General features: G+C 39.7%; 4 protein-coding genes across 4 annotated transcripts; all 4 read left to right on the top strand.

Moving 5' to 3' along the window:
- The first annotated feature begins 5,075 nt into the window (after nt 1-5,075).
- LOC103474280 (extracellular calcium-sensing receptor-like) lies at nt 5,076-8,948 on the top strand. The gene is made up of 6 exons (XM_017308084.2): nt 5,076-5,663; nt 5,855-6,149; nt 6,283-7,074; nt 7,200-7,427; nt 7,500-7,623; nt 7,826-8,948. The coding sequence occupies exons 1-6, from the start codon at nt 5,431-5,433 to the stop codon at nt 8,731-8,733; spliced, it is 2,580 nt and encodes an 859-aa protein (XP_017163573.2). The 5' UTR covers nt 5,076-5,430; the 3' UTR covers nt 8,734-8,948.
- Nucleotides 8,944-16,023, top strand: LOC103474248 (extracellular calcium-sensing receptor-like). The gene is made up of 7 exons (XM_081614510.1): nt 8,944-9,786; nt 9,889-10,183; nt 10,284-10,774; nt 13,483-13,783; nt 13,880-14,107; nt 14,223-14,346; nt 14,537-16,023. Exons 1-7 carry the CDS (start codon nt 9,557-9,559, stop codon nt 15,442-15,444), a joined length of 2,577 nt encoding a protein of 858 aa, XP_081470636.1. The 5' UTR covers nt 8,944-9,556; the 3' UTR covers nt 15,445-16,023.
- Nucleotides 16,024-17,120: 1,097 nt separating this feature from the next.
- Nucleotides 17,121-21,936, top strand: LOC103474279 (extracellular calcium-sensing receptor-like). The gene is made up of 5 exons (XM_017308175.2): nt 17,121-17,381; nt 17,467-18,258; nt 18,386-18,613; nt 18,736-18,859; nt 19,955-21,936. The coding sequence occupies exons 1-5, from the start codon at nt 17,121-17,123 to the stop codon at nt 20,863-20,865; spliced, it is 2,316 nt and encodes a 771-aa protein (XP_017163664.2). The 3' UTR covers nt 20,866-21,936.
- An 82-nt stretch (nt 21,937-22,018) lies between these two features.
- LOC103474247 (extracellular calcium-sensing receptor-like) lies at nt 22,019-25,382 on the top strand. The gene is made up of 6 exons (XM_008425082.3): nt 22,019-22,440; nt 22,571-22,859; nt 22,981-23,793; nt 23,863-24,090; nt 24,185-24,308; nt 24,386-25,382. The coding sequence occupies exons 1-6, from the start codon at nt 22,205-22,207 to the stop codon at nt 25,303-25,305; spliced, it is 2,610 nt and encodes an 869-aa protein (XP_008423304.2). The 5' UTR covers nt 22,019-22,204; the 3' UTR covers nt 25,306-25,382.
- Nucleotides 25,383-27,578: the final 2,196 nt, after the last annotated feature.

Below are 27,578 nucleotides of genomic sequence, written 5' to 3'. Positions count from 1 at the left end.
CCTGTAGAGGAGAACAGTCAGACGGCAGTAAATTTGCATTTAACACCTCTTTCTGTTTCAGGATCCTGATCATATAATCTACCAATGTTTGTTCTTCATCAGCTTTCTGTAAGTCTGGAGCAAACAGAGGTAATATGTAAGCTCTCCCATGAATTATTTCAAAAGCAGGCTTTGCTGGAACTACTTCAACTCTTTTAGAAAAAGCATCAATCATCACCAAACAATATTTATGTGGTCCACTTTGTGTGAGTTCAATAAAGTCCATATGCATTGTTTGAAATGGATGAGGGTTTTGGGAAACTTCCTCTTCTTGGTCTAATGTTTCCTTGAGGATTGTTTCTGACACAAACTGGACATGCAGTACAAAAAATTTTTTAAGTAAGAATTTAATCCATATGTGGTAAAATGCTGTTGTAGCATAGAGACCATCCCCCCTGTTGACACATGACAATGTCCATGTGTCAAACTTGCTGCCGCTCTAAATAGAGATTTTGGAAGGACCGACTTCTATTTACTGAAAAAATGTTATCATCATTCAGTGTCGCCCCTTTAATTATCCACATTTGTTTTTCTGCGTTTGGAGCATTATCTTGCATGTCTCTTAACACAGCTTTGTCTATTACTTGAGGATCTTCTATCTGTATTGAGAAATTGTCTCCCCCATGCTTCCCAGCTGCAGCTTCCTTTGCTACTTTATCAGCTAATCTATTGCCACTTGAAACCTCATTCTGTTCCGTGGTGTGCACTGCACACTTACAAACTGCTAGTTCAGCTGGTAAATATATGGCCTGCAAAAGATTCTTAAGCAAGGATGCATGGGTGACTGGTTTCCCTGTAGATGTTATCAAATTCATCAAAGCATAACTCTTTCTAAATAAAAATGACCATCCTGAAATTAAACCAAAACCTCAAATCCTCTAATTTTCCATTTCTTTTTGAATTTATTGACTATCAATCAAATCTGGACTAAAATGTTCTAGACTGAAGTCTAGAAAATGTTGCTTTTAATCACAATCATCAGTTTTTAGTAGCCGTTTACAAGGTTGCTTAAAGTCTCAGACTTTCCCTTAACCTCGCATTTCAGACAAGTTAACAATGTAAGTTTTTAATAAAAAATTAAATGGTCAATAATTTTATCCGTTACTCAATTTAGCAGTAAAATTTCTCTCTTCTCAAAACAATTGTCATTCATCCCAATATAAAACACACAAACACAATCCCAATCAATTTATAGATTCTTTATATAATTAAACTCTAAGTTAAGCGTTTCAGTTAAATGCAAAGAAATACTCCATAGTATTTCAACACTGCAATATCAATTAAGTTCAACACTTAGATATGTTTAATTTAGTTCCAAACTTGTATATTTATTTCAAAGAAAATAAAACATTTGCAAATCATTATTAGTTTTGAATCTAATAATTTTAGTTGGTGTAATTTAGCCGTATCACACTCAGTTTTTTTTTTTTCCTCTTAACTTTTAACCATTACAGTTTTTTCCTTCACAGTTTCCCAATCTATGGCTCGTGGGCCCTAAGAGGATCACTGGTCCTTCTGTTAAGGACTGAGTTAATGGGTACAAAATGAAAGATTTTTATCTAACATTGTACCTTAAAACCTTCAAAATGTTCTTTTCTAAATAGATAGTTCCTATATGCAAACAAGATTAGTAAGCACATTCTCTTATCACAGCGGTGTGTGTATAACTTATCTCGCGTCCCCCTCCTGCTGCTAGCGTCACTGCAGCTGGTCCTCCCTCTGCCCCTCCTCCAGCTCCCTGTCAGTCCAACTGGCTCTGGTGTTGGATTATTTATAAGTTGTCCAGACCGTCCCTTAGTCCACCAATGAAACAAGCGGCAAACAGTTCAGTTTGCTTTCTTTTTCCAAACGTCTAGCAGGACTCCATACAGTACGTAGTTTTGCTGCATGGCAGTTCCCAGATGTCAAGGAATTAGGACCAGTGGACACTTTATTGCCTTCAGTGTCCAGTTGGTAGAAATCGTCCTGTCCTTTTTCGCTTCTTTATCAACTAGCTGGTGATAAAGGAGGGACGTCATCTGATAGGCAGGACAGATCTGAGCCGAGGTCAGAGGTCAGACGCAGCGCAGCGAGGCTCAGACAGAGGAAAAGGAAAGAAGCAAATAAGAGTCAATTATAACTTTCTTTTCTTTTCATCGTATAGCTTTTAGCCACTTATTATCCAACTTTTTAAGAAGTCATAAACCATTTCCTTATTCAAACACATATAAACATGAAACATGTTAAAAGCTGTAGTCTCTTTCATCATGTTCACCATTAACTTGTAAAATGTAGAATGTAAGTTTAAGTTAACTTCATCTAAGACACGTCTCACCAGAGAACAATGGATTTCTCTAAATTTGTTGATCTCAGTGCTGCAGACTGTGAAGTCAGCGGGCAGCCCTCCTCTCAAGGCCTAAGAGTTACGAGGCTGGACAATGTCCAGGTCGGTACCTTACTCTGACCGCTGACCCCTCCAGCTAGAAGCCAAGGATCGTTTCACCAAGTTTGTTTTATAATCTTTAAACATTGTTCTCTGAGGAGAATTTTATTATTTAGTTTTAGCTTTCGACTTGTCCTCTTTTAGGAAAGTCATGATTTCACTTTTAGCATACAAAGAAGTTGTTCCCATGTTTTATTTCAGTGAGACCTCTCTTTACTGGTTTTTCTTTAAAGGTGTAGACAGCTCAAAAAAGAAAAACAAAACAAACACCAGTATTTCTTAAAACAAATTATTTCTCACTTGTGAGGTTTAAACCAAATTTTGTAGTAACATTAAAAATTATTTTGCATACACTGATTTCTTGCAGGAATTCAATTTCTTTTATGGTTTTACCTAACGTGTCCCAAACTGCATGCACATGTCTCTAGCATTTCATTAATTTGGACTGGGGGTTTGTGGTTTTGGGGTGTGGTAGAGTCTGATTATGCTGAGGATTTCTCCTATTTGTGGTCTCCTCACTCCACCACCCCTCTTGTCGCCCCGTGCAACATTCTTTGAAGGGCAGTTTCTTGCCCAGTGACCAATATTGCCACAAATCCAACAGCCTTTTGAATACCGTAGATTTTGTGGGGTGTTATTTTGGGGTCTTCGCCTATCGTGACCTCCTCTGCCTCTGTCTCTTCCACGGCCTTTTGTCCGGTCGTTGGAAAAGGCAGAGGTATATAAACCTCCAAATTTCTCCAGGTGAAAAACATCTGATCCTTTCACAGCTTTCCTGACCTCTTCTAAGGTACAGGGTCTAAAGATATATAAGTTTTGTGTCCCTTCCTCTAGGGAAGGATACAGTCGTGTTGCTGGAACAGCAGCGGCTGATACTGGAGCAGACGGAGCTGCTGAAGCAGCCAGGGGAGAGGTGGCTGCAGGAGCTTGCTCTCCCTGCACCGCTGCAGCATTCCGTGTGCTTGGAATTACTTTATTTTCTTCCTTCTCTATAATTAAGTTTTTAGATTCATTTAACCATAATTTAGCACACCTCAGCTCATTCTCCTTTTTAGATTTTTTTTTTTTATTCCCATTTTTCTTTCTACACTACTCTCCAAAATTCCCACAATTGTTTGCCATTGATCAATTTTTAGCTTTCCATCTATTTTATATTTCTTTCTCCATTTTTTCATGTGTACAGTGCTACCAGGAAACCTGGACAGCATGTACTTTTCATCCCCATCGGCGCCCTTACCGAGTGATGAATTACAAGAATGTTTATTTCCCATATTTAAAACACTTGCAATTTCAGCTTAAAAATATTATTTATTTGAATTTATTTAAATTTGGTACAGGTTCGTTGACTCCTAGGGAGTCCTATGAACTGGAGCTCTTTTCAGTGGGCCAGCAATTAAAATACCTTGTTGTGGTATTCCCCGCTTCGACTCTTTCGAGTGGGAGAATCTTGCCTATTGCATCCACAAGAGGTTTGCTGCTTAAATCCACTGTTTTATATGAGGTAAAATACAGAGCGGTATTTAAACCTCCAATCACTCTCACACACACAAAGCAGCAGTAGCAAACCAGCAATATAAGCACAGTAATGACTCTACGATTTAGCGCAACATTATCTGTTTTTGCCTTGTCAGATAACTCAGCACCAGTGATATTTTACCCATCAAAAAATCAAAACCACACAGCAATGACAAGCTTCCTATCCGCCTGAGGACTTGCCCTTATGGGGTCTCCTCGAACAGAGTTTTAGCAGAGCGACATCATACAAGGATTCTCAGACCTCAGAGTTTTAGCAGAGCGACATCATACAAGGATTCTCAGACCTCAGAGTTTTAGCAGAGCGACATCATACAAGGATTCTCAAACCACAGAGTTTTAGCAGAGCGACATCATACAAGGGAACTCAAACCACTAAAATAGCCATTTTAAAATTCACCTACGTTTCTGTAGTTTTCGGGTTGTCCAGTCGGATCTCGTCATTCCGCCGTTGGCAGACAAAGTCGGACATGTGTCGCTGGCCCAGCGAAGAATTCTACTTCCTGGGTCTTTCTTTCCAGGTCCAATTGACTCTGGCCATGCATGGATTCAGCGCGCCTTCCTCTGCCTGACAGCGGTCGGTATGAGAGATCCCGGGTTTCGGCACCAAAATGATAGGTATTTTCCTAGAACCTACATAAAAGAACCACAGACAACGTATATGAATTTATGACTAAACTTCTGCAAGCAAAAGGAGAAGACTCTGTCAACTGCTTCTCAGAGCTGTTCACAGAGCGTTCTGCCAATCTTTGGATACAGCTTGTCTTTTATTATCAAACTTCAAAGAGGGAGGAAAGGCAAGATAAGACAGCAGAGAAAAAACAGCAAAGGTCGTAAAACATTTTACCTAAACACAGCAAAGGTCGTAAAACAATTTACCTAAACAACTAGCAACCCAGTTCCAGATGCGATATCTGATTTACGGCCTGAGCCCGGTTCAAATCTTGGTCAAACTGTTTCACCTGAAGATAACAGGCAGCTGTGACTTCTAGGTCGGTTCACACATACAGTTTAAAGAGGAGAACACTTTAAACTGAAAGTAACAACAAAATGATAATACCAAAAATCCCTATCAATCAGGATTATTTTTTGCACTTTCAAAATCTTAGGGATTTTTATTTATTTTTTTACTTTGTTTGTTTTGTTGAGTTTTCCTGATTCTGTGCTAATATTTTGCTGTCAGGAGTTTAGCCTAAGGCTGGGTTCATGCTTCTGTTTGCTAACTTGACACTTTATTAAGGTTTTTAAAATTATTTTGCCACCTTATCGTTTATACCTTCTATTTTTTCATTGCTTCCAGACCTCTTCATTCGGCCCCCAACCTTACAGGTACACAGAAGAAAAGTCACATCTCGGACGCAGAGTACACTGCTTATAAAAGCATAAATACAAGCGCTGCACATGTGACGCCACATTCAGTGTAGCTACTGCTCAGCATGATGTCTGCTAAGAGAAGTTTACGGCAGGGTTGGTTAATATCACAGCTCTTGTTGGCAGCACGTTTTTCTCAGGCTGCAGAGCTTGTATGCAGTCAGAACGGGGATTTAGAAAGCCCTCAGCTAGTGAAGGATGGAGACATTATGGTGGGGGGGCTTTTTTCCTTCCACAACAACTGGAAAGAAAGAGAGGAGACTTACACTGAAAAGCCTCTTCCACTGCAATGTACCAGGTAATTCTATCCAATGTCTATTTTCATTAAAAAAAAATTGAAATAAATTTGGAGTGTTCAACACATCAGGTGCTTAGAAACTAAAATACATTATGGTTTTGTTTAATATTACCTGTTTCTCATTTTTCTGTCATTGTTGATTTCCCAGAAGAAACTGAACACTTTATTATTAATCACTGTCTTGAATGAAGTTTGAATTTCAGAGAGTTCCAGTTAGCCCAGGCTATGCTTTTTGCCATCGAGGAGATAAACAACAGCTCACACCTGCTGCCAGGCGTCTCTCTGGGCTACAAAATCTATGACACGTGTGGCTTCAACGCCAGAAGTGTTAAGGTTGCGTTGGCTTTGCTTAACGATTATGAAAATGTGTCTGCTCCTTCCAAGAAATGTGGAAGACCTGCACAAGTGCAGGCCATAATGGGAGAAGCCTCTTCCTCTCCCAGCACAGCAATAGCCACTGTCATTGGACCGTTTTTTATACCAATGGTGGGTAAAACTGGCAGCCGCTTTTGTAAACGAGTTAATCATTTTAATGCATCACTTTTTTTCTATGTTTTTACTGTAAAAATGTGTTTTAATCATCATAATATGATTTGTTTATGTATTTTTGTTATTGTAGATCAGCCACTTTGCCACATGTGCCTGTCTAAGTGACAAATCCAAATATCCCTCGTTTCTCCGAACAATACCCAGCGACTACTATCAGAGCAGAGCCCTGGCCCAGTTAGTGAAGCACTTTGGATGGACTTGGGTCGGAGCCGTCAGAACGAATGATGATTATGGCAACAGTGGCATGGCGACGTTCACGGAGACTGCTCAGCATCTGGGCATCTGCCTCGAATATTCCGTGTCTTTCTTCAGGACGGATCCAGCCGACAAAATCCAAAAGATAATTAACACTATCAAGGCTTCGACTTCAAAGGTGATTGTCGCTTTCCTCTCCCAAGCCGACATGGATGTGATTATACACGAGTTCTCCAGCCACAACCTAACCGGCTACCAGTGGGTGGGAACTGAGGCCTGGATATTTGATTTCCAGACCGCAGCAGGAGACAGGAACCACATCCTAGACGGAGCCGTTGGCCTCTCCATCCCCAAAGCGCACGTCAGCGGCCTCCAAGAGTTCATACTGAACGTGGAGCCACTGTTTTCATCAAACAACGACTTGTTCACAGAGTTCTGGGAGACGTTGTTCAGCTGTGAGTTCAAGCCGTCGTACTCAGTGGAGATTAAGACACGATGCACAGGACAGGAGGATCTGACAGGAGTGGAAAACACCTTCACCGACATGTCGCTCATGCCCATATTTAACAACATGTATAAAGGAGTGTATGCTGTTGCCCACGCTCTGCACAATATCCTCAGCTGCAACCAAACATGTGACGGCAACGCACAGCTAGATCCGCTCATGGTGAGCTCGGTGTTTACTGTGATCAAAGTTACGATGAAAGGTTACCAGGAAATGAGTAAACTGTTAAAACAAAATCATACAGCAAAAAAGTGTCTTCCGAGTATTGATTTTGTAAATTTCTTTAGATTTTACAGCAAATAAAAGAGATTTATTTCAAAACAAAGGAAGGGGATGAAGTGTACTTTAATGAAAACGGAGATCCAGCCGCAAAATATGAAATTATAAACTGGCAGAGAAGAGACAATGGCCCTGTGGAATTTAAAGTAGTGGGTCTGTATGATGCGTCGTTGCCAGAGGACAGACAGATGGATGTGCAAATCGAATCAATAGTTTGGGCTCAAAATTCACTAATGGTAAGCTTTTATCAAAAATGGCAACATATTGTATTTTTTTATCATTCTTAACACGTGGCGTTTTTTGTGCAGATGCCTGTCTCAGTTTGCAGTGAGAAGTGTCCACCAGGAACACAAAAAGTCCTCCAGAAAGGAAAACCTGTTTGTTGTTATGACTGCTTACACTGTGCAGAAGGAGAAATAAGCAACAGCACAGGCAAGTTGGAGCTAAAGGCAAAACTTGTAACAGAAAACAAAATTTTCAATTGGCAAAAAACAGTTTTTAGCTTTCGAATTCTGTGCTAATTTATGTGCCATTATTAGTGGATAAACTTACAAATGACATAAATGCAACAAAAACAAGACCGTAAGTTTAAGTCTTTTAACTCTTCACATCTGTTGCTCGATTGATTTCACAGATTCTGTAACCTGTGTGCGATGCCCCCTTGAATCCTGGTCAAATGAAAATAGAGATGCTTGTATCAAAAAGGAGACAGAGTTTCTTTCATATAAAGAAATGATGGGATCACTGCTCACTGCGGCTTCATTGTTTGGAACATGCGTGACTGTTGCTGTCGCAGTCATTTTTGTCGCATACAGGAACACTCCTCTCGTCAGAGCAAACAACTCTGAGCTGAGCTTCCTGCTGCTCTTCTCCTTAAAGCTGTGTTTCCTCTGCTCTCTGACGTTCATCGGCCAGCCGTCTGAGTGGTCCTGCATGCTGCGGCACACAGCGTTCGGGATCACCTTCGTCCTCTGCATCTCCTGTGTTCTTGGGAAAACCATAGTGGTTCTAATGGCATTTAAAGCTACACTTCCTGGAAGAAACATGATGAAATGGTTCGGGCCTACACAACAGAGAGTCAGTGTTCTGGGGTTTACTCTGATACAAGTTATCATCTGTATTCTCTGGTTAAGCATCTCTCCACCTTTTCCATCCAAAAACTTTGAAGGATTCAAAGATAAAATCATTTTGGAGTGTGCTCTGGGTTCAGCTGTGGGTTTCTGGGCTGTGCTTGGGTACATAGGATTTCTTGCCATCTTGTGTTTCATTTGTGCGTTTCTTGCTCGTAAACTGCCTGATAATTTTAACGAAGCCAAATTCATCACCTTCAGCATGTTGATATTCTGTGCAGTCTGGATCACTTTCATCCCAGCGTATGTCAGCTCTCCTGGGAAGTTCAGTGTCGCTGTAGAAATCTTTGCTATCCTGGCCTCCAGTTTTGGATTATTATTTTGTATCTTTATTCCGAAATGTTACGTCATGCTGATAAAACCAGAAAAAAATACAAAAAAGAACATGATGGGGAAGGGTGCTCTGAAATAACTGTGTGACTTAAAATGTTTCTATGCCTCAGTTCATATTCTTCAATCTCAATAGGAAAACCTGTATAAATAAAGCTGAAATCAAATAAGGCTGTGTTAAATGTTCACAGCTACTTTGTTTGTTTTTTTGTGTATGTGTACGCGCTGCTCACACCCTCATCCCTGCTCTCTGCTACGCTACAGCTTCTTCAAACACTGTAGCATAGCAGAGGCTAGTTAGCATGGCCACCCATGATAAACACCTGTGGATAAACAGTTTTCCTCAAACAGTAAGTTGTTTCTTTTCCATTTACATCTTGAGCTTTGGATGCAGCAGCCTGATTGACGGCGCTAAGACCTTCCTCCTGACTCTGATTGGTTTTTTCTGACCGGGAACAGTGAATTTCTTTACATGGCAATAATAGCTTGGAGTGGAGGTGGAGGAGCTTGATTTTTATCCCCACAGATTATTCATTCTAACTAAACCATCACAACACGGAGTCAGTTCCCAACTTTCAAGCAGTCCATTGCTTTAACCATGGCAACCAAACAGAAATCACCTTTTCCTAACTATTAGAAACTGTACATATTTTGAAAAAAATAAACAAATATTTTTAATTGCAGAAGTTTGAGGTAAATATGCTAAAAAAGTTTGAAAGTGAAACTTCTGCAAAATAAAAAAATAAAACCATTCTGTACTTTTACTCATATTTACTAGGGCCTTCCCTCTTCCTCACTCCGCCCAGGAGGTTAAAGCAACATTGTTTATTCATTACATCTCAAGTGAATACGTAAAGTATAAATATTTGTGCAGGTTTTTAAACGCGGTTCTTTCACCCAGCACAATGTTTGCAGGGAGGCGGCCGGAGAGGCGACTGAAGCTTTTTTATTTGCTGTTGGCGTCGTCTTTCTCTCTGGCTGAGGAGCAAACCTGCACGCATAGAGGCGACCTGGAGGATGCCCAGCTGATAAAGAAAGGAGACATTATGTTGGGAGGAGTCTTCTCGTTCCACAGCAGCTGGAGGAACAGTCAAGATGATTATGCACAAAAACCTCGGCAACTGCAATGCACCAGGTGAATTACGACAATACGCTGGTATAAAAGTGACTCGGTTATCTTGCATGTTGTTGAAATAAAGATCAAATTGGTTATGATTTCACATGTTTTTCTTCCAAGTTTAAATTTCAGAGACTTCCAGTTTGCTCAAGCCATGCTTTTTGCCATTGGGGAAATTAACAACAGTTCAGATCTACTGCCGGGAGTTACTCTGGGATACAAAATGTACGATGCTTGTGGTTTCATTGCCAGAAGTGTAAAAGTTGCACTGACCTTGCTCAACGGTAATGACGTTGAGGCTTTACCTGCAGAGGCATGTACAAGACCTGCACAGGTTCAGGTGATAATGGGAGAAACGTCTTCCTCTCCCAGTGCAGCCATTGCCACTGCTGTTGGACCCTTTCACATCCCAATGGTGGGTGAAAATGTCCATGTATTTACTTTGTTGAGAATTTTCTTTTACAAAATAATTTGTAAAAAGAAAAAAAAAAGCTGTATTGTTTTTTCTTCATCAGATCAGCCATTTTTCCACGTGTGCCTGTCTCAGTGATAAAACCAAGTACCCCTCATTTCTCAGAACAATACCCAGTGACTATTACCAGAGCAGAGCTCTGGCCCATTTGGTCAAACACTTTGGATGGACTTGGATCGGAGCTGTTAGATCAAATGACGACTACGGCAACAACGGCATGGCGACATTCACAGAAACTGCAGAGCAGCTGGGCATCTGTCTGGAATATTCTGTATCGTTCTTTAGAACTGATCCACCTGATAAAATACATAAGATTATTGAGGTTATTAAGTCATCCAACTCAAAAGTTGTCGTTGCCTTCCTCTCCCACATGGACTTGGATGTGTTGCTAAATGAGTTTTCTGTCAACAATCTGACTGACTACCAGTGGGTGGGAACCGAAGGCTGGATGTTTGATTCTCAGATTGCGGCGATGGATAAAAATCGCATTCTGGATGGGGCTGTAGGCCTTTCCATCCCCAAAGCGCATGTGGGGCCGTTTAGGACAAAATCTATGTTTTGTCTCTCACACACTACAAGAAACTCACGCACACTCAAAAAAACATCACGCACACTCAGAAAAACATCACCCACACTCCAAAAAAACATCACGCACACTCTAAAAAACATCACGCACACTCTAAAAACATCACGCACACTCCAAAAAAACATCACGCACACTCCAAAAAAGCATCACGCACACTCTAAAATACTCAAATTGCGTATACATACTACTAAAATGTCTCACGCACACACATTTTATCTTTCTTGCACACATACACTGTATTAACAACTCGCACACACACACAAATGCTATCTTTCTCGCTCACATACACACTACTAACATGTCGCACACACACACAAAAGCTATCTCGCTCACATACACTACTAACATATCGCACACACACACAAAAGCTATCTTTCTCGCTCACATACACTACTAACATGTCGCACACACACACAAAAGCTATCTTTCTCGCACACACACACAAATGCTATCTTTCTCGCACACATACACACTACTAACATGTCGCACACACACACAAATGCTATCTTTCTCGCTCACATACACACTACTAACATGTCGCACACACACACAAAAGCTATCTTTCTCGCTCACATACACTACTAACATTTCGCACACACACACAAAAGCTATCTTTCTCGCACACATACATAAATGCTACCTTTCTCGCACACATACACTGTACTAACAACTCGCACACAAATGTTTCTCTCACATACACAAGACTAAAGTTGCGCGCACACACTCACACACTCGTTTTTTGAATGTGTGAGAGCGAGACTCGTTTTTTGAATGTGAGAGCGAGACTTTTTTTGAATGTGAGAGCGAGACTCTTTTTGAATGTGTGAGAGCGAGACTCGTTTTTTGAATGTGAGAGCGAGACTTTTTTGAATGTGAGAGCGAGACTCTTTTGAATGTGTGAGAATTGTCACGGAAGAGGCGGGGCATCATTTTTTGATCAACTGCGCATGCGTTGATCCTAAACTATAAGCTTCGATTGTTGACTCACTGTATGTTCTATTACTTAGTATATTTGTGCTTTTAAATATATATAGAACTTTAAACTTTCTTGTAACTTAAATGTACTATAGAAATAAATAAATCTGATTGATTGATTAGAAATAGCAAAATTGCTGTAGTACAATCTGTCCACTGGGTGCCAGCATTACAGGAATTATTAACCGGCGCCAACTAGTGCCGAAGAAGAAAGAGTAAACCTTGGTGCGCTGCGGCCGGGAGTTGTGGAGAACCCCCGGCCGACATTAGCGTTCATAAATCGGATCAACCTTGTGCTAAACGCCCCTACTCCCCGGAGCTCGAATATCGAATATCCAACTTGAAACTAACTTCACTGCGGTCCAATACCGCCTCGGTTTGAACTAGAGTTAGCCATGTTCGGTATAGCAGACTCTTTCTTCTTCGGCACTAGTTGGCTGTAATGCTGGCACCCAGTGGACAGATTGTACTACAGCAATTTTGCTATTTCTAATCAATCAATCAGATTTATTTATTTCTATAGTACATTTAAGTTACAAGAAAGTTTAAAGTTCTATATATATTTAAAAGCACAAATATACTAAGTAATAGAACATACAGTGAGTCAACAATCGAAGCTTATAGTTTAGGATCAACGCATGCGCAGTTGATCAAAAATTATGCCCCGCCTCTTCCGTGACAATTCTCACACATTCAAAAAAGTCTCGCTCTCACATTCAAAAAAGTCTCGCTCTCACATTCGAAAAACGAGTCTCGCTCTCACACATTCAAAAAGAGTCTCGCTCTCACACATACATAAAACGAGTGTGTGAGTGTGTGCGCGCAACTTTAGTCTTGTGTATGTGAGAGAAACATTTGTGTGCGAGTTGTTAGTACAGTGTATGTGTGCGAGAAAGATAGCATTTATGTACGTGTGCGAGAAAGATAGCGTTTGTGTGTGTGTGCGAGTTAGTACCGTGTATGTGTGCGAGAAAGATAGCGTTTGTGTGTGTGTGCGACATGTTAGTAGTGTATGTGAGCGAGAAAGATAGCGTTTGTGTGTGTGTGCGACATGTTAGTAGTGTATGTGAGCGAGAAAGATAGCGTTTGTGTGTGTGTGCGACATGTTAGTAGTGTATGTGAGCGAGAAAGATAGCTTTTGTGTGTGTGTGCGACATGTTAGTAGTGTATGTGAGCGAGAAATATAGCTTTTGTGTGTGTGTGTGCGACATGTTAGTAGTGTGTATGTGAGCGAGAAAGATAGCTTTTGTGTGTGTGTGCGAGATGTTAGTACAGTGTATGTGTGCAAGAAAGATAAAATGTGTGCGTGAGACATTTTAGTAGTATGTATACGCAATTTGAGTATTTTTAGAGTGTGCGTGATGCTTTTTTGGAGTGTGCGTGATGTTTTTTGGAGTGTGCGTGATGTTTTTTAGAGTGTGCGTGATGTTTTTTAGAGTGTGCGTGATGTTTTTTAGAGTGTGCGTGATGTTTTTTAGAGTGTGCGTGATGTTTTTTTGGAGTGTGCGTGATGTTTTTCTGAGTGTGCGTGATGTTTTTTTGAGTGTGCGTGATGTTTTTTAGAGTGTGCGTGATGTTTTTTAGAGTGTGCGTGATGTTTTTTGGAGTGTGCGTGAGTTTCTTGTAGTGTGTGAGAGACAAAACATAGATTTTGTCCTAAACGGCCCCTCATACATGTCAGTGGACTCAGAGAGTTCATGTTTAACGTTAAGCCGCTGAATTCAACAAATAGTGAGTTATTTACACAGCTTTGGGAGGCGTTGTTCAGCTGTAAGTTCAAGCAATCAAACTCGGCAGAGATTCAGAAGAAATGCACCGGAGAGGAAGATATAACTACAGTGGAAAACAGCTTCACTGACATGTCACTCATGCCAATATTTTACAATGTCTACAAAGGGGTTTATGCAGTGGCTCATGCTCTGCATAAAATACTCAAGTGCAATAAAACATGTGACACCAATGTACAGCTAGATCCATTGACAGTAAGTTTTAATAATATGATGTCTACAGAAATTTTTTTTAATCAGTGCTCGGCCCTTTGCCACATTTATTATTAATCATGATTCCTTTCATGTTAGATTTTACAGCACATACAAAGGATTCGCTTTAAAACAAAGGAAGGAGACGAGGTTTATTTTAACGAGAACGGAGATCCGCCAGCGAAATATGAGATTATAAACTGGCAGCGGAGTGAAGATGGCATGTTGAACTTTGCGGCTGTTGGTCTTTACGACGCGTCATTACCTGCGGATAAACAGCTGAATGTAAAAATTGGGTCAATAGTTTGGGCTAAAAACTCACTCCAGGTAAGTTCCCATGTGATTAAAAACTATCCTGTTAATGATTTTCTGGTATGATTTCAAATAGTTGAAAAAGTCACCACAATCTGTTATTTTTGTCATTGGACTGTATTTTTTGCAGTTGCCAGTTTCAGTTTGCAGTGAGAAGTGTCCGCCAGGAACACAAAAAGTCCTCCAGAAGGGACGACCTGTTTGCTGTTTTGACTGCATAAGATGTGCAGAGGGAGAAATAAGCAACAGCACAGGTCAGTTAGTATTTATATATCTATGTGTCCATATTTTTCATGTCTATCATTGTTTTATTTAAGTATTGGTCAATGATCACATATGTCCTACTGCATCAAATCTAAATTTCAGATGGATACAAATATTAAAACGTTATAAGATTAAGACCAGTTCACTTAGCTCAACATCTGTTTTGCCATGATTTCACAGATTCTGTCACCTGTGTGAAATGCCCCCTTGAATCCTGGTCAAATGAAAATCGAACTGCCTGCATAAAGAAGAAGGCTGAGTTTCTTTCATATAAAGAAATGATGGGATCACTGCTCACTGCGGCTTCTTTGTTTGGAACATGCGTGACTGTCGCTGTCGCAGTCATTTTTATTAAATACAGAAAAACTCCTCTTGTCAGAGCAAACAACTCTGAGCTGAGCTTCCTGCTGCTCTTTTCTTTAAAGCTGTGTTTCCTCTGCTCTCTGACGTTCATCGGCCAGCCGTCTGACTGGTCCTGCATGCTGCGGCACACAGCGTTCGGCATCACCTTCGTCCTCTGCATCTCCTGCGTTCTGGGCAAAACCATAGTGGTTTTAATGGCGTTTAAAGCCACACTTCCAGGGAGAAACGTGATGAAATGGTTCGGGCCTACACAACAGAGAGTCAGTGTTCTGGGGTTTACTCTGATACAAGTTATCATCTGTATCCTCTGGTTAAGCATCTCTCCACCTTTTCCATCCAAGAATTTCAAAGAATTTAAAGACAAAATCATCTTGGAGTGTTCTCTGGGTTCAGCTGTGGGTTTCTGGGCTGTGCTTGGGTACATAGGACTTCTCGCCATGTTGTGTTTCATTTGTGCGTTTCTGGCTCGTAAACTACCTGATAATTTTAACGAAGCCAAATTCATCACCTTCAGCATGTTGATATTCTGTGCTGTCTGGATCACTTTCATCCCAGCGTATGTCAGCTCTCCTGGGAAGTTCAGTGTCGCTGTAGAAATCTTTGCTATCCTGGCCTCCAGTTTTGGATTATTATTTTGTATATTTATTCCCAAATGCTATATCATGTTGATGAAACCAGAAAAAAACACCAAAAAGAATATGATGGGAAAGGGTGCCCTAAAATAATTTTTTAAACCAATCATGTGTTGGCTAGGGCAGGTTTGTTGAGTTCATAAGACACTCAATGAAATCAAACAAACACTCCCATCACGTGAGAGCCAGCTCTGCAACTTTTTGTTCCTTTAGCTGCTCAGCTCTCACTCTCAGTGGCTCCAACCTGCTTGCAGCAGAACTTTGCTTTGAAGCTTGTCTTCTTTGGAGAGTGTTCTCAAAAACAGGACAAATACTAACTCAGATGAGGAACCAAATAATAGTTGAGACAATAGATTTTTTTTTAATTCCAACCTACACTGAGGACATAGTTTGGCTACAGAGTTTGGTTCTGTCTCTACTATGGTTCTATTCAGTGGGTTTGCTAGGAGTGCTTTGGTTATTTTATTTTTTATTTTTTGTTAAATAAAAACTAAAGATTTGATTAAAATATTGCACAAAAAGTATTCATATTTTACAAATCAAGCTAAAACTTCTTTGGGAGCTGTACCAAAAGAGCTGAAAAAGGCCGACCTTCTCATCAGGAATGGATAATAAATAGAATAAAGTTAATGGATGCATGGTTTTCAAGCTGTTTTACAAATAAAAACCTGAAAAGTTTTGAATGTATTTGCTTTTTTCTTCTTTCACTTGGAATGTTTCTAAATAAAATTGAGTCAAGTCTGATCAATTGCATGTAGAAGTCACTTCAATACTAAACTGTGAAGACTTCAGAGGTGCGTTCATGTTCAGTGGTGAATAAACATCTGCTGGGACAAAGCTGTGAACAGGCCAAAAGCAGGTTATGAGACAATAATCCAAACTTCTAACATGTCACAAAGTGCCACTTGATTTTATTTTAATATTTGTGTTATATTTCCCCAACTTAACTCTTCTATATGTTGTGCACGACTGTCACTTTGCCAATTTGCACATTCCACCTAAACATCACACTTCCTGTCTGAAACTATGATAAAGGAAAGGCTGAGAAAGTCATTCAAACTCAAATCCTGTTCAATAAAGACATTTAAAAAGAAAGTAAGAATATTAAGCTTACACTACGTTGTAAGTACAATTTTTGCATGTTATATAAACGGCATTAAAAATGTGCAAATATTGCCATAGAAATCTTACAGCAAAAGAAGCTGCTTAAAAGTGTTTCTGTACCTTTGGGCATATTTATTTGGGTTTTCCCTTTTCCTCACCCCAACCTGTGGGTTAGATAAACCATTTTATCATCGAAGCTCATGCAAATTCACAGCGTATAAATATTCAGGTGAGGGTTTCCAGCTCATTTCTTTGTGTCTGGATGGCGTCCACACAGACATGGCCACGGCAAAGGTGGACCGTTTTTTATTGGCTGATAGTGGCATCCTCTTCTCATGCAGAGGACCCAGCCTGCACACAAATAGGGGATCTGGAGGATGCGCAGCTCATTAGGAACGGGGACATTATGTTGGGAGGAATCTTTTCTTTCCACAGCAGCTGGAAAAACAGCCAAGATAACTATGAAAAAAGCCCTCAGAGACTGCAATGCACCAGGTGAATTACAAAGCTAATTCGGTAAAGATCATTCGTTCTTTTGACTGATTTTGTTGGTATATATATATTTTTTTTTGTTTATGTCAATTTAAAGACTAAATTGGTCCTATTTTCATTATTCAAAATTGTGTTCAAGTTTAAATTTCAGAGACTTCCAGTTTGCTCAAGCCATGCTTTTTGCCATTGAGGAAATTAACAACAGTTCAGATCTACTGCCAGGAGTTACTCTGGGCTACAAAATGTACGATACCTGTGGCTCCATTGCCAGAAGTGTAAGAGTTGCCTTGTCCTTGCTCAACGGTAACGACATTGAGGCTTTACCTGCAGAGGCATGTACAAGACCTGCACAGGTTCAGGTGATAATGGGAGAAACGTCTTCCTCCCCTACAGCAGCCATAGCGACTGCAATAGGACCCTTTCACATCCCAATGGTGGGTGGAAAAAAAGATAAAAATTCAAGTAAAAAAAAAATCTTTGTTTAGCAATTATTTTTAAATGTTTGTCTTTTTTTAATAGATCAGCCACTTTGCCACGTGTGCCTGTCTCAGTGATAAAACCAAGTACCCCTCATTTCTCAGAACAATACCCAGTGACTATTACCAGAGCAGAGCTCTGGCCCAACTGGTCAAGTATTTTGGTTGGACTTGGGTCGGTGCCGTCAGAACCAACGACGACTATGGAAACAACGGCATGGCGACGTTCATAGCAACCGCGCAGCAGCTGGGTGTATGTGTGGAGTACTCCATATCGTTCTTTAGAACTGATCCACTGGAGAAAATACAAAAAATAATTGAGATTATTAAGACATCTACCTCAAAGGTCATTGTTACTTTCCTTTCCAACATGGACTGGGATGTGCTGTTGCATGAATTTTCTAGGAACAATCTGACCGGCTATCAGTGGGTGGGAACCGAAGGCTGGATTTCCGATTCTCAAATTGCGGCGACGGATAAAAGTCATATTCTGGATGGAGCTATAGGGCTCTCCATCCCTAAGGCGCACGTGAGCGGAATCAAAAAGTTCATGTTTAACGTTAAGCCGCTGAATTCATCTAACAGCGTCTTATTTAGGGAGTTCTGGGAGGCGTTGTTCAGCTGTAAGTTCAATCAGTCAAACTCGGGGGAGATTCAGAAAATATGCACCGGAGAGGAAGATCTAACCGGAATAGAAAACAGCTTCACTGACATGTCACTCATGCCAATATTTTACAATGTCTACAAAGGGGTTTATGCAGTGGCTCACGCTCTGCACGAAAAACTCAACTGTAATAAAACATGTGACAAGAACGTCCAGCTAGATCCGTACACAGTAAGTTTACCTTGTGTTTTGACTCATCTTAGTAGAACATGATACCAAAAAATACATTTCTAAAGAACATTTCCTAATCACAGGTTGACTTGTGCTTTGCTTCATAGTAGTTTTTTTGTTCTTTTAGGTTTTACAGCAACTACAAAAGATCCACTTCAAAACAAAGGAAGGAGACTTTGTCTACTTCAACGACAATGGAGACCCACCAGCAAAATACGAAATAATAAACTGGCAGCCGAGAGAAAACAACACAGTTGAATTTGTCGGTGTTGGAATATATGATGCGTCTTTACCTGAAGATAGACAACTGAGTGTGAAAAACATGTCTTTAATCTGGGCTAAAAACTCACTACAGGTAACCAACTAACAGTGTAAAAACTACATTCACTGCAGAATGTTTCATTTGTCCCCGTGTTGCACCAGAAGTAAAGTTTGAAATCATATATTTACATGTTTATGTGTGTTTCGCTTTTGCAGGTCCCTGTGTCAGTTTGCAGTGAGAAGTGTCCTCATGGCACACATAAGGTCCTCCAGAAAGGAAAACCTGTTTGCTGTTACGACTGTGTGCGATGTGCAGAAGGAGAAATGAGCAACGCCACAGGTTCAGTGTCACTCAAGCAAATTAAATTACTCTGACTTGCATATCACCAGCTCACATTACTATGGCTGTAATTTAACTCGACAAATATAGACAATTCAAAAAATAAAAATAATCATTTGAATCTATTATTCTTTGACTGGTTTCACAGACCCAGTCAGATAATTAACCAAAATTACCGCCATTCATGGGCAGGAAAACAACACATTTAATTATATAATCTGAATCATCAATGATGTTCAGAAAATTACAGTCTCTCCAATCAGAAACAGACATTTGTGTTGTTGCAGGTCAGCATTGTTACGTTACTCCAAGACATGGCGACTGGATACTAGAAATCTGCTACAATATTCTGACAACATGGTGGTTAAAATGTGCATAGATGCATCATTTACAGGTGACTCGGCATGTAGAGCTGCAGTCTTTAATGAACTCTGTATTAATCTTAAGCACTTTGCAGGAGCGAAAGGCAAATGTTAGCATGTTTACTCTGTTTTCACATGACTTGGTGAGCTTGTATAATAAGCTGGGAACAGATCACATGACATGGAAAGTTCAAGAACTGCTGGAGTCTCTCTTTTCACAATTAATGTCATTTTAATAACAGTTTAATCAGGTAGGTAACACTTTATTTGAAGGGAGGTGAATAAGACTGTCATGACACTTTCATAAACACGACATAACACCTGACATGAACATCAATAAACCTTCATGAATATTTATGACTGTTGTCATAAAGCGTAATTTGGTAAATTATGACACTTTTAATACAAAGTTGACATTATTCAAAATGTCTTTGACAACTTGACATTAGCCAAGAAATTATTACTGTTTAAACTTTACCTTTAATAACATAAAGTTACCTCATTTTTAAAGTGCAATCAGTAATACTTTTATAACAAATTTATATCAGTAAGGCTTATTCATGTTCATGCCAGGTGTTATGTCATGTTTATGAAAGTGTCATGACAGTCTTATTCACCCCCCTTCAAATAAAGTGTTACCAACAGGTAGAGCATGTGTTGAGTTTCGTCTCCCCAAAATGACATACATATCCCAAGTAAATAATACGCTTTAATATTATTTTTTTTTTTGCAGATTCTATCTCTTGTTTGAAATGCTTCCCAGAGTTCTGGTCAAATGAGGAAAGAGATGCCTGCATAAAGAAAGAGGAGCTGTTCCTTTCGTATGAGGAAATTATGGGGGCGTTACTAACAACAGCTTCCATATTTGGAACCTGCATGACTGCTCTTGTTGCGGCCATTTTCTTCAGACATCGCAAAACTCCTCTTGTGAGGGCAAACAACTCTGAGCTGAGCTTCCTGCTGCTCTTCTCCTTGACTCTGTGTTTCCTCTGCTCTCTGACGTTCATCGGCCAGCCGTCTGAGTGGTCCTGCATGCTGCGGCACACGGCCTTCGGCATCACCTTCGTCCTCTGTATGTCCTGCGTTCTGGGCAAAACCATAGTGGTTCTAATGGCCTTCAAATCTTCGCTTCCAGGGAGAAATATCACAAAATGGTTTGGGCCTACGCAGCAGAGAGTCAGTGTTCTGGGTTTTACTCTGATACAGGTTATCATTTGTATAATCTGGGTAACAATGGCTCCTCCACTTCCAATCAAGAACTTTAAGGAATTCAAAGATAAAATCGTTCTGGAGTGTGATTTAGGCTCCACCATTGGTTTCTGGTCTGTGCTTGGATATATAGGTCTCCTCGCCATGTTGTGTTTTCATTTTGCTTTTTTGGCTCGAAAGTTACCGGATAATTTCAATGAAGCTAAACTGATCACCTTCAGCATGCTGATATTCTGCACAGTCTGGATCACTTTCATCCCAGCGTACGTCAGCTCTCCTGGGAAGTTCAGTGTCGCTGTTGAAATCTTTGCTATCCTGGCCTCCAGTTTTGGATTGCTGATTTGTATTTTCATACCAAAATGCTACATCATTTTACTAAAACCGGAGAAAAATACAAAGAAAAACATGATGGGGAAAGGACCAAGAAAACCTTAACAAGAAGGGGTTGTTTTTAACATATACAAACCCACAGCAAAATAAATAAATAAATAAATAAAAAAGTCAAATGCAGTAAGGTAGTGATTTTCTAATAGCAAAATAAATGCAAAACCCCATCCAGTTTGAACTAAAGCAGATCACTTTATTAGGCCCAGAACTGAAAAATAAATTACTATGTCAGAGTAAAGAAGTTGTTAAAATAATAAAGCGGTTGTAAAATATTGAATTTAGCGATACATTCCTATTGTGACACTGCGGTGGGGCTGCTTAGAAACGAATGTGTATATATTTTTGCCTGGTGATGTATTTTTATCATCTTTTATCATCACAATAATACCGAATATAAACTCCAAACATGAAAAGCCAACAACTTGTAAGTAAAAAATGAAAAAGATTTAATCAAAGATACTGAATGAATACACAAAAATCTTGTCAAGTGCTGTGATATGACTTTAAGGCTTACAGGAAGTCCATTGGTCCCTCTCTGTTGCTGCCCCTGTTGGAACCCAACTGCATGTCACTATTCCCAGCCACATTTACATTAGTTTGGTGTGGACTGCTTCAGAAAGCTTAATCTATTAATTTTCTTTCATGACACTTAAGAGAAAACACACAAGTGTGTGTCCTGTTCTAGATGAGATCAACAACAGCCTCTGACTGACATAAATGTCATCCATCTTTAAACACCCGATAATGAAGAGTACAAAGGCATACATATGGTACATCTCATGCAGACAACTGTTTTTCCTCAATCCCACTCCCATATACTGTTTTTATTTTCATTATGTCATTGTTTTAGTAGTATTTGTATAACAGAGTTAGAGTTAAACCCTGGATTATTCCTATACCTGACAATTTTACCAACATGTTTCTTTGGCCTGGAAGTAATATTAAATCCTGACCTAAATTTAATAGAGAAGCTAATCAATGATGAATGATGGAGATTGTCAAAGTACCAGTGGAAATGTGCAAAAGGTTCTGACTATAAGAAGGGTTTCATGCTTTGATTATTAAAACAGCTATAAATACTTTTTTAGTATGCCCTTCTTTAAATGGATGTAAGTAGATAGAAATTATTTCTTACAGAATACACCCTTTAGATTTTATTATCTTTTAAAAGACAATAACACACTTCTTGGTTGAAAGTGGTATGAATAATTTTGAGCTGAACTGTAAGAGATACATTTATTAAGTGTTTTATTTTGTTCAAAGTTTGCTCTACATGGAATTAAAGGAAAATATATAAAAATTTAGCTTGTCTCACTGGTCTGTTGCTGCCTCTGGAGATTGAGTTGAACTTTGACAAACACACCCCCGTAACGTATAAAACCCTGACATGACGTTCAGATCTGACATCCAGCAGAGAGGAACCATGCTGCTTTTCAGGTTGCTCCTAATCTCTGCACTAACAAAAACAGGAAGGACTGGATGTCGCCTGCTAGGAGGAACACAACAGCCTGAATTAGCACAGGATGGGGATCTCATCATCGGAGGCATTTTTTCCTTTCGCACAGGCCAGGATTATTTTACCGAAACTTTTCAGTCAATTCCAGGCTTCCGAAAATGCAACGAGTAAGGCTAGTCTCGTATTTCAGTTCACATTAATTTAATAATTACCTTATTACTGTGTTTTTAAATGATTCATGGCATCATGTATGTTTTATTTTACATGTAGATTTCAAATTGTGTTGTATGTTTCCAGTTTCAACTTCAGAGAATTCAAATTTGCCCAAACGATGATCTTTGCTGTAAATCAGATCAACAAAAGCCCTGAAATGCTTCCTGGTGTGACGCTTGGCTACAAGATCTACGACAACTGTGGGACGATGGACATACTGAGGGCTGCGTTGGCGCTGGTGAGCGGGCTCCAAGAGGACGCCGGTGACGTCGGCTGCCCGGACACGGAGGCGGTGCAGGCCATCCTAGGTCATTCAGGATCAAGTCCAACCATTGCATTTTCAGCGATAGTTGGCAGGTTTCACATACCTGTGGTAAGTTACAGACTTACCACAGTGAAGTGTTGAGGTTTTCTCTTAGTATTCAGATCGGTGAGTGAGTTTCTATAATGATCTCTTGAATGTTAATGTGAGGTGTTTTTTTATCCTGTTATAGATTAGCCATTTTGCAACTTGTGCCTGCCTGAGCAATAGGAGAGAGCATCCAACTTTTTTCAGAACTATTCCCAGTGACTACTACCAAAGCAAAGCTCTGGCAAAGCTGGTCCGGCATTTTGGGTGGACGTGGGTTGGGGCCGTAGCTGTGGATAATGAATATGGCTTGGATGGGATTGCTGCATTCATCCAAGCTGCAGAAGATTACGGAGTCTGCGTGGAGTACTTTGAAGCGTTTTCATCTTCTGACCCACCCCACGTCGTGCAGAGAATAACAGAAACCATTAAGCAGTCCACTTCAAAGGTCATCGTGGCTTTTATGTCTCACAGGGAAATTAAAATACTCGCTTCCGAGTTGCACAAGCAGAACGTCACGGGATTGCAGTGGATCGGCAGTGATGCGTGGATCACAGATTTGTCCTTTGCAGACGGCGAGGGACACAGCGTCCTGCTGGGGTCGCTTGGTTTCACTGTGCCCAAAGCTAAAATCCCCGGACTAGAAGAGCACTTGAGGCAGCTCCACCCTTCGCAGTTCCCCAGCAGCCAGTTTGTCAAAGATTTCTGGGAAGAAGCGTTTGATTGTTCTCTTAATGATACCGTGAACTCAGAAAGACGGCCCTGTAGTGGCACCGAGAGCTTGCAGACTGTTGAATCCCAGTTCACCGATGTGTCTGAGCTCAGGTTTACCAACAATGTCTACAAGTCCGTTTTTGCAGTAGCTCATGCACTTGACCTGATAATTAAATGTGGCGGTGACGAATCACCCTCGTCCAGCAGGAACTGTTTTGACCCCAAACACATACAGCCGTGGCAGGTGAGAAATTCAGAGTTCATTGTTAAATAGGGATGTTTATGATTTGATTTGAATTCATGTTTTTTGCAGATTTTGCAAAGTCTCCACAGAGTAAATTTCACCACTGTGAATGGGCAGAGAGTTTATTTTGACAGAAATGGAGACTCGCCAGCAAGATATGAACTTGTAAATTTACAAATTACAGCAAGAGGGATCATGGAAGGAGAAACTGTTGGCATTTATGATGCGTCTTTCCCAGATGACCAACAGTTCATCATGAACAACATCTCTGTGGTCTGGGCAAATGGTCTGTTAGAGGTAATGAGTTATTTTGTTGTTTCAAACAGTTTCATAGGACATGATCACTTTTTTGTGAAATACAATATAATGTTACGATTGTCTTTGTGTCAAGGCGCCTGTGTCAGAGTGCAGTAAGAAATGTCTCCCTGGAACTTATAAGGTCCTCCAGAAAGGAAAGCCAATCTGCTGCCATGACTGCATACCTTGTCCAGCAGGCGAAATTACAAATTTAACCGGTAATCTTACAGTGTACAGATTCAGTCTTTTAATTCAAGCATTCACTAGATGTTTCCCCCCCCCCTTTGTTTCACAGAATCATTGCAGTGTTTTAAATGCCCTCTGGAGTTCTGGTCAAATAACCAAAGAGACTCCTGCATCCCAAAACCAGTTGAGTTTCTGTCGTATAGTGAAATCCTCGGGATGGTGTTGGCGACGTGTTCGCTTCTTGGAATCTTTCTGACTACGATCGCCACGCTGATCTTCTTCACCCACAAAGAGACTCCGATAGTACGAGCCAACAACTCAGAGCTGAGCTTCCTGCTGCTCGTCTCCTTGACTCTCTGCTTCCTGTGCTCTCTGACCTTCATCGGCCGCCCCACCGAGTGGTCCTGCATGCTGCGGCACACAGCGTTCGGCATGACCTTTGTCCTCTGCATTTCGTGTGTTCTTGGGAAAACCATGGTGGTTTTGATAGCTTTCAGGGCTACACGTCCAGGCAGCAACATAATGAAATGGTTTGGAGCACCACAGCAGAGACTCAGTGTGTTAGCCTTCACGCTCATACAGGTTTTGATATGCCTACTTTGGTTAACTACAAGTCCTCCTTTTCCCTTTATGAACTTTGTGCTGTTTGAGGACAGAATCGTTTTGCAGTGTGATCTCGGTTCAGCCATCGGCTTCTATGCTGTCTTAGGGTACATAGGGTTTTTGGCCGTTTTATGTTTTGTGCTTGCGTTTTTGGCTCGAAAGTTGCCTGATAACTTCAATGAAGCTAAATGTATTACCTTTAGCATGCTGATATTCACCTCAGTCTGGATTACATTTATCCCAGCATACGTCAGCTCTCCTGGTAAGCTAAGCGACGCTGTGGAAATATTTGCCATTCTTGCCTCTGCTTATGGAGTCCTGTTTTGCATTTTTCTGCCAAAATGCTGGATAATATTGTTCAGACCCGAACAGAATACCAAGAAACACATTATGGGAAAGACTATCAAAGTGGATATCCAATATTAACAGGTTCTTACTGACAAACTGTTAAGAAAAAGGTTTTTATGTGTTGTGTTGTCTTGGTAATAAAATTGTAACATAAAGTTGTGATTGTACTGGTATCTGTTGTGGTGGAAATGTTTGTTTTTTATACTAGTTATAAAAAAGTTTAAATAATTATATCAAGGAGTCATGAAACAAATAAAACAGGTTGTTTTTAAAAATTCTAATCATGTAAAAAAAATAAAAAGACAAAACACTTGGAAAATATAATAAAAATATCTATTGTACTTTTAATAAAAGAAAAGAAAATCAATAAAAAAAGATATATATCCATCCCCACAGTGGATAAATTTAGGTACAACAGCAGCAAACTGGAAGGCAATGTAGATTTACACAAACATAGAAATTATATAAAAAGATAAGCAATATGTAAAAACAGAATTAAGAATAATATAATCTAGTAAGGGCAAAATTACAACATAAAACTCTGTGAGGTCATTAAAAACACAGCATACTCTGGTCCAAAGAAATGGGGAAGTGAGTAGGATAATATAATTTCATAATACTTTAATATATTAATTTACAGTAACACAGACTTGTAGTTTTTTACTTTAAAATACGTACTTTTCACAATCTAAAATATTCTGCAATAATCAACATTATCTTTATTGTAACTGGGTAAAAAGAGAAACATGGACAAGAATATGTTTCTGCTACATGTCATCTGTGATTGGCTTTTTTTTAAGCCTTTTTATTTCCAGTGTTTTAATAACTTGCATTAAATGTATTCTATCCCACCTAATACTTCCTCAGTCAGGACTTTGCCTCGCTTTGGCCGCGGTCTGACAAATTTACATTTTGTTTAAACTTCCTGTTGACACTGAAGATAAGGGACTATAGGAAGAAACTAAAATTTTATACTGACGATGCCAGATGTGCTGCGATATAAAATGAAATGAATATGAGTTATTTTAGTATGTCAGACTCAGACAATAAATGACTTGTTCCATTCAGTACTTGCTTAATTTGAATGATTAAGTCATGAAAATATGATTGCAAATGATATTTTACGGACTCTAAAAGTTGATCTACAATGTGTTTGGCCTTAAAGTTAGGCCATTTTGTAGCTAATACTTTTGCACTGGAACAATACAATAGGCAACAATATCACTAAAAAAAAACCAAAAAAACAGAAACAAAACAACTTGCTTGCACCCCCCTGGTCCCTGGGAAACAGACACCTTACTCTCCCCATCAACATGAACACAAACAGAGGAAAAACAGTGTAGAGTAAATAAGTTCCCATCTGTCAGACACATGGCTTTATTACCCAGGGGTTTTCTCTAATAGGACAGGCCAGCTGCAGCAGGGCGACAAACAGCGCACACCCGGGATTAAAACATTGCAATATGTTGCTCTGTTCTTGTTCACAACAAGCTGAACAACAGGTGGCATGTTGCTTCAAGCAGAAAAATAAGGTGGTTGTTAATTAGCAACTCTGTCACAATAACTAATCAATGGTTCTTCATTAAGTTAACATGTTTTGATATAGTTATTTTTTTGTCTTAGTTGTTTTCTTTTTTTTTATGAAGTCTTACTTGCTGGACTACTGTTAACTTTTTTTGGTGTAGTAGTTCAAAGTTTTCAAACTTTTGAAGTTCACATTGTGTGCAAATGTTTTACCATTCAGGGTAGAAAGAACCGATCTTTGGATGGATGAGGTTCAGTGCACCATGGAAAATGTCATCTGTCCATCGCAGGGTGGATAGTTTCACAAACAGACATGTGCACTAACACTCAGCAGTGGCCATTATGTTACTATACAGTACAGAGCATTTTAAAAAAAACAAGGCATCTAAAGGATACACACTGCTTCACAAGATCCATTGTTTTAGTAGACATCGACTTCATTTGCTCTAGCAACAGGAAAAAAATGTTTCTGAAGAGACGACTGCAGAATTGGAATAGAAAAGAACAACAAATCTTACATTTCTTAGACTCAAATAGAGACACAAATACATGGGGGGAGGAGGAGATGAGAGGGAACAAACCATCCATATTTATTCACACAATTAATTTCTAACAATATATCTGAATGGTATTGTTGTGGATTTCCACGATACAGAAACCTTGACTGGCCCAAGAAAGAACATCTGTCTGTGATTTATTTACACCTTCTGATTCGGATGTAAAGTCATAATACAGTTTGTGCTTTATTTAACTCCAGATAGAAGCAAAATGTATTTTCAGATTTTATAGTTTATTATTTAATATTAAAGTTATAAATAATCAAATAA

The sequence above is a fragment of the Poecilia reticulata genome, chromosome 13 (assembly GCF_904066995.2).
Source record: "Poecilia reticulata chromosome 13, P_reticulata-male-v2, whole genome shotgun sequence".
Classification (NCBI taxonomy): Eukaryota; Metazoa; Chordata; class Actinopteri; order Cyprinodontiformes; family Poeciliidae; genus Poecilia; species Poecilia reticulata.
The sequence above is the reverse complement of the archived record's forward strand: the minus strand, read 5'-3'. Positions and strand labels throughout refer to the sequence as shown.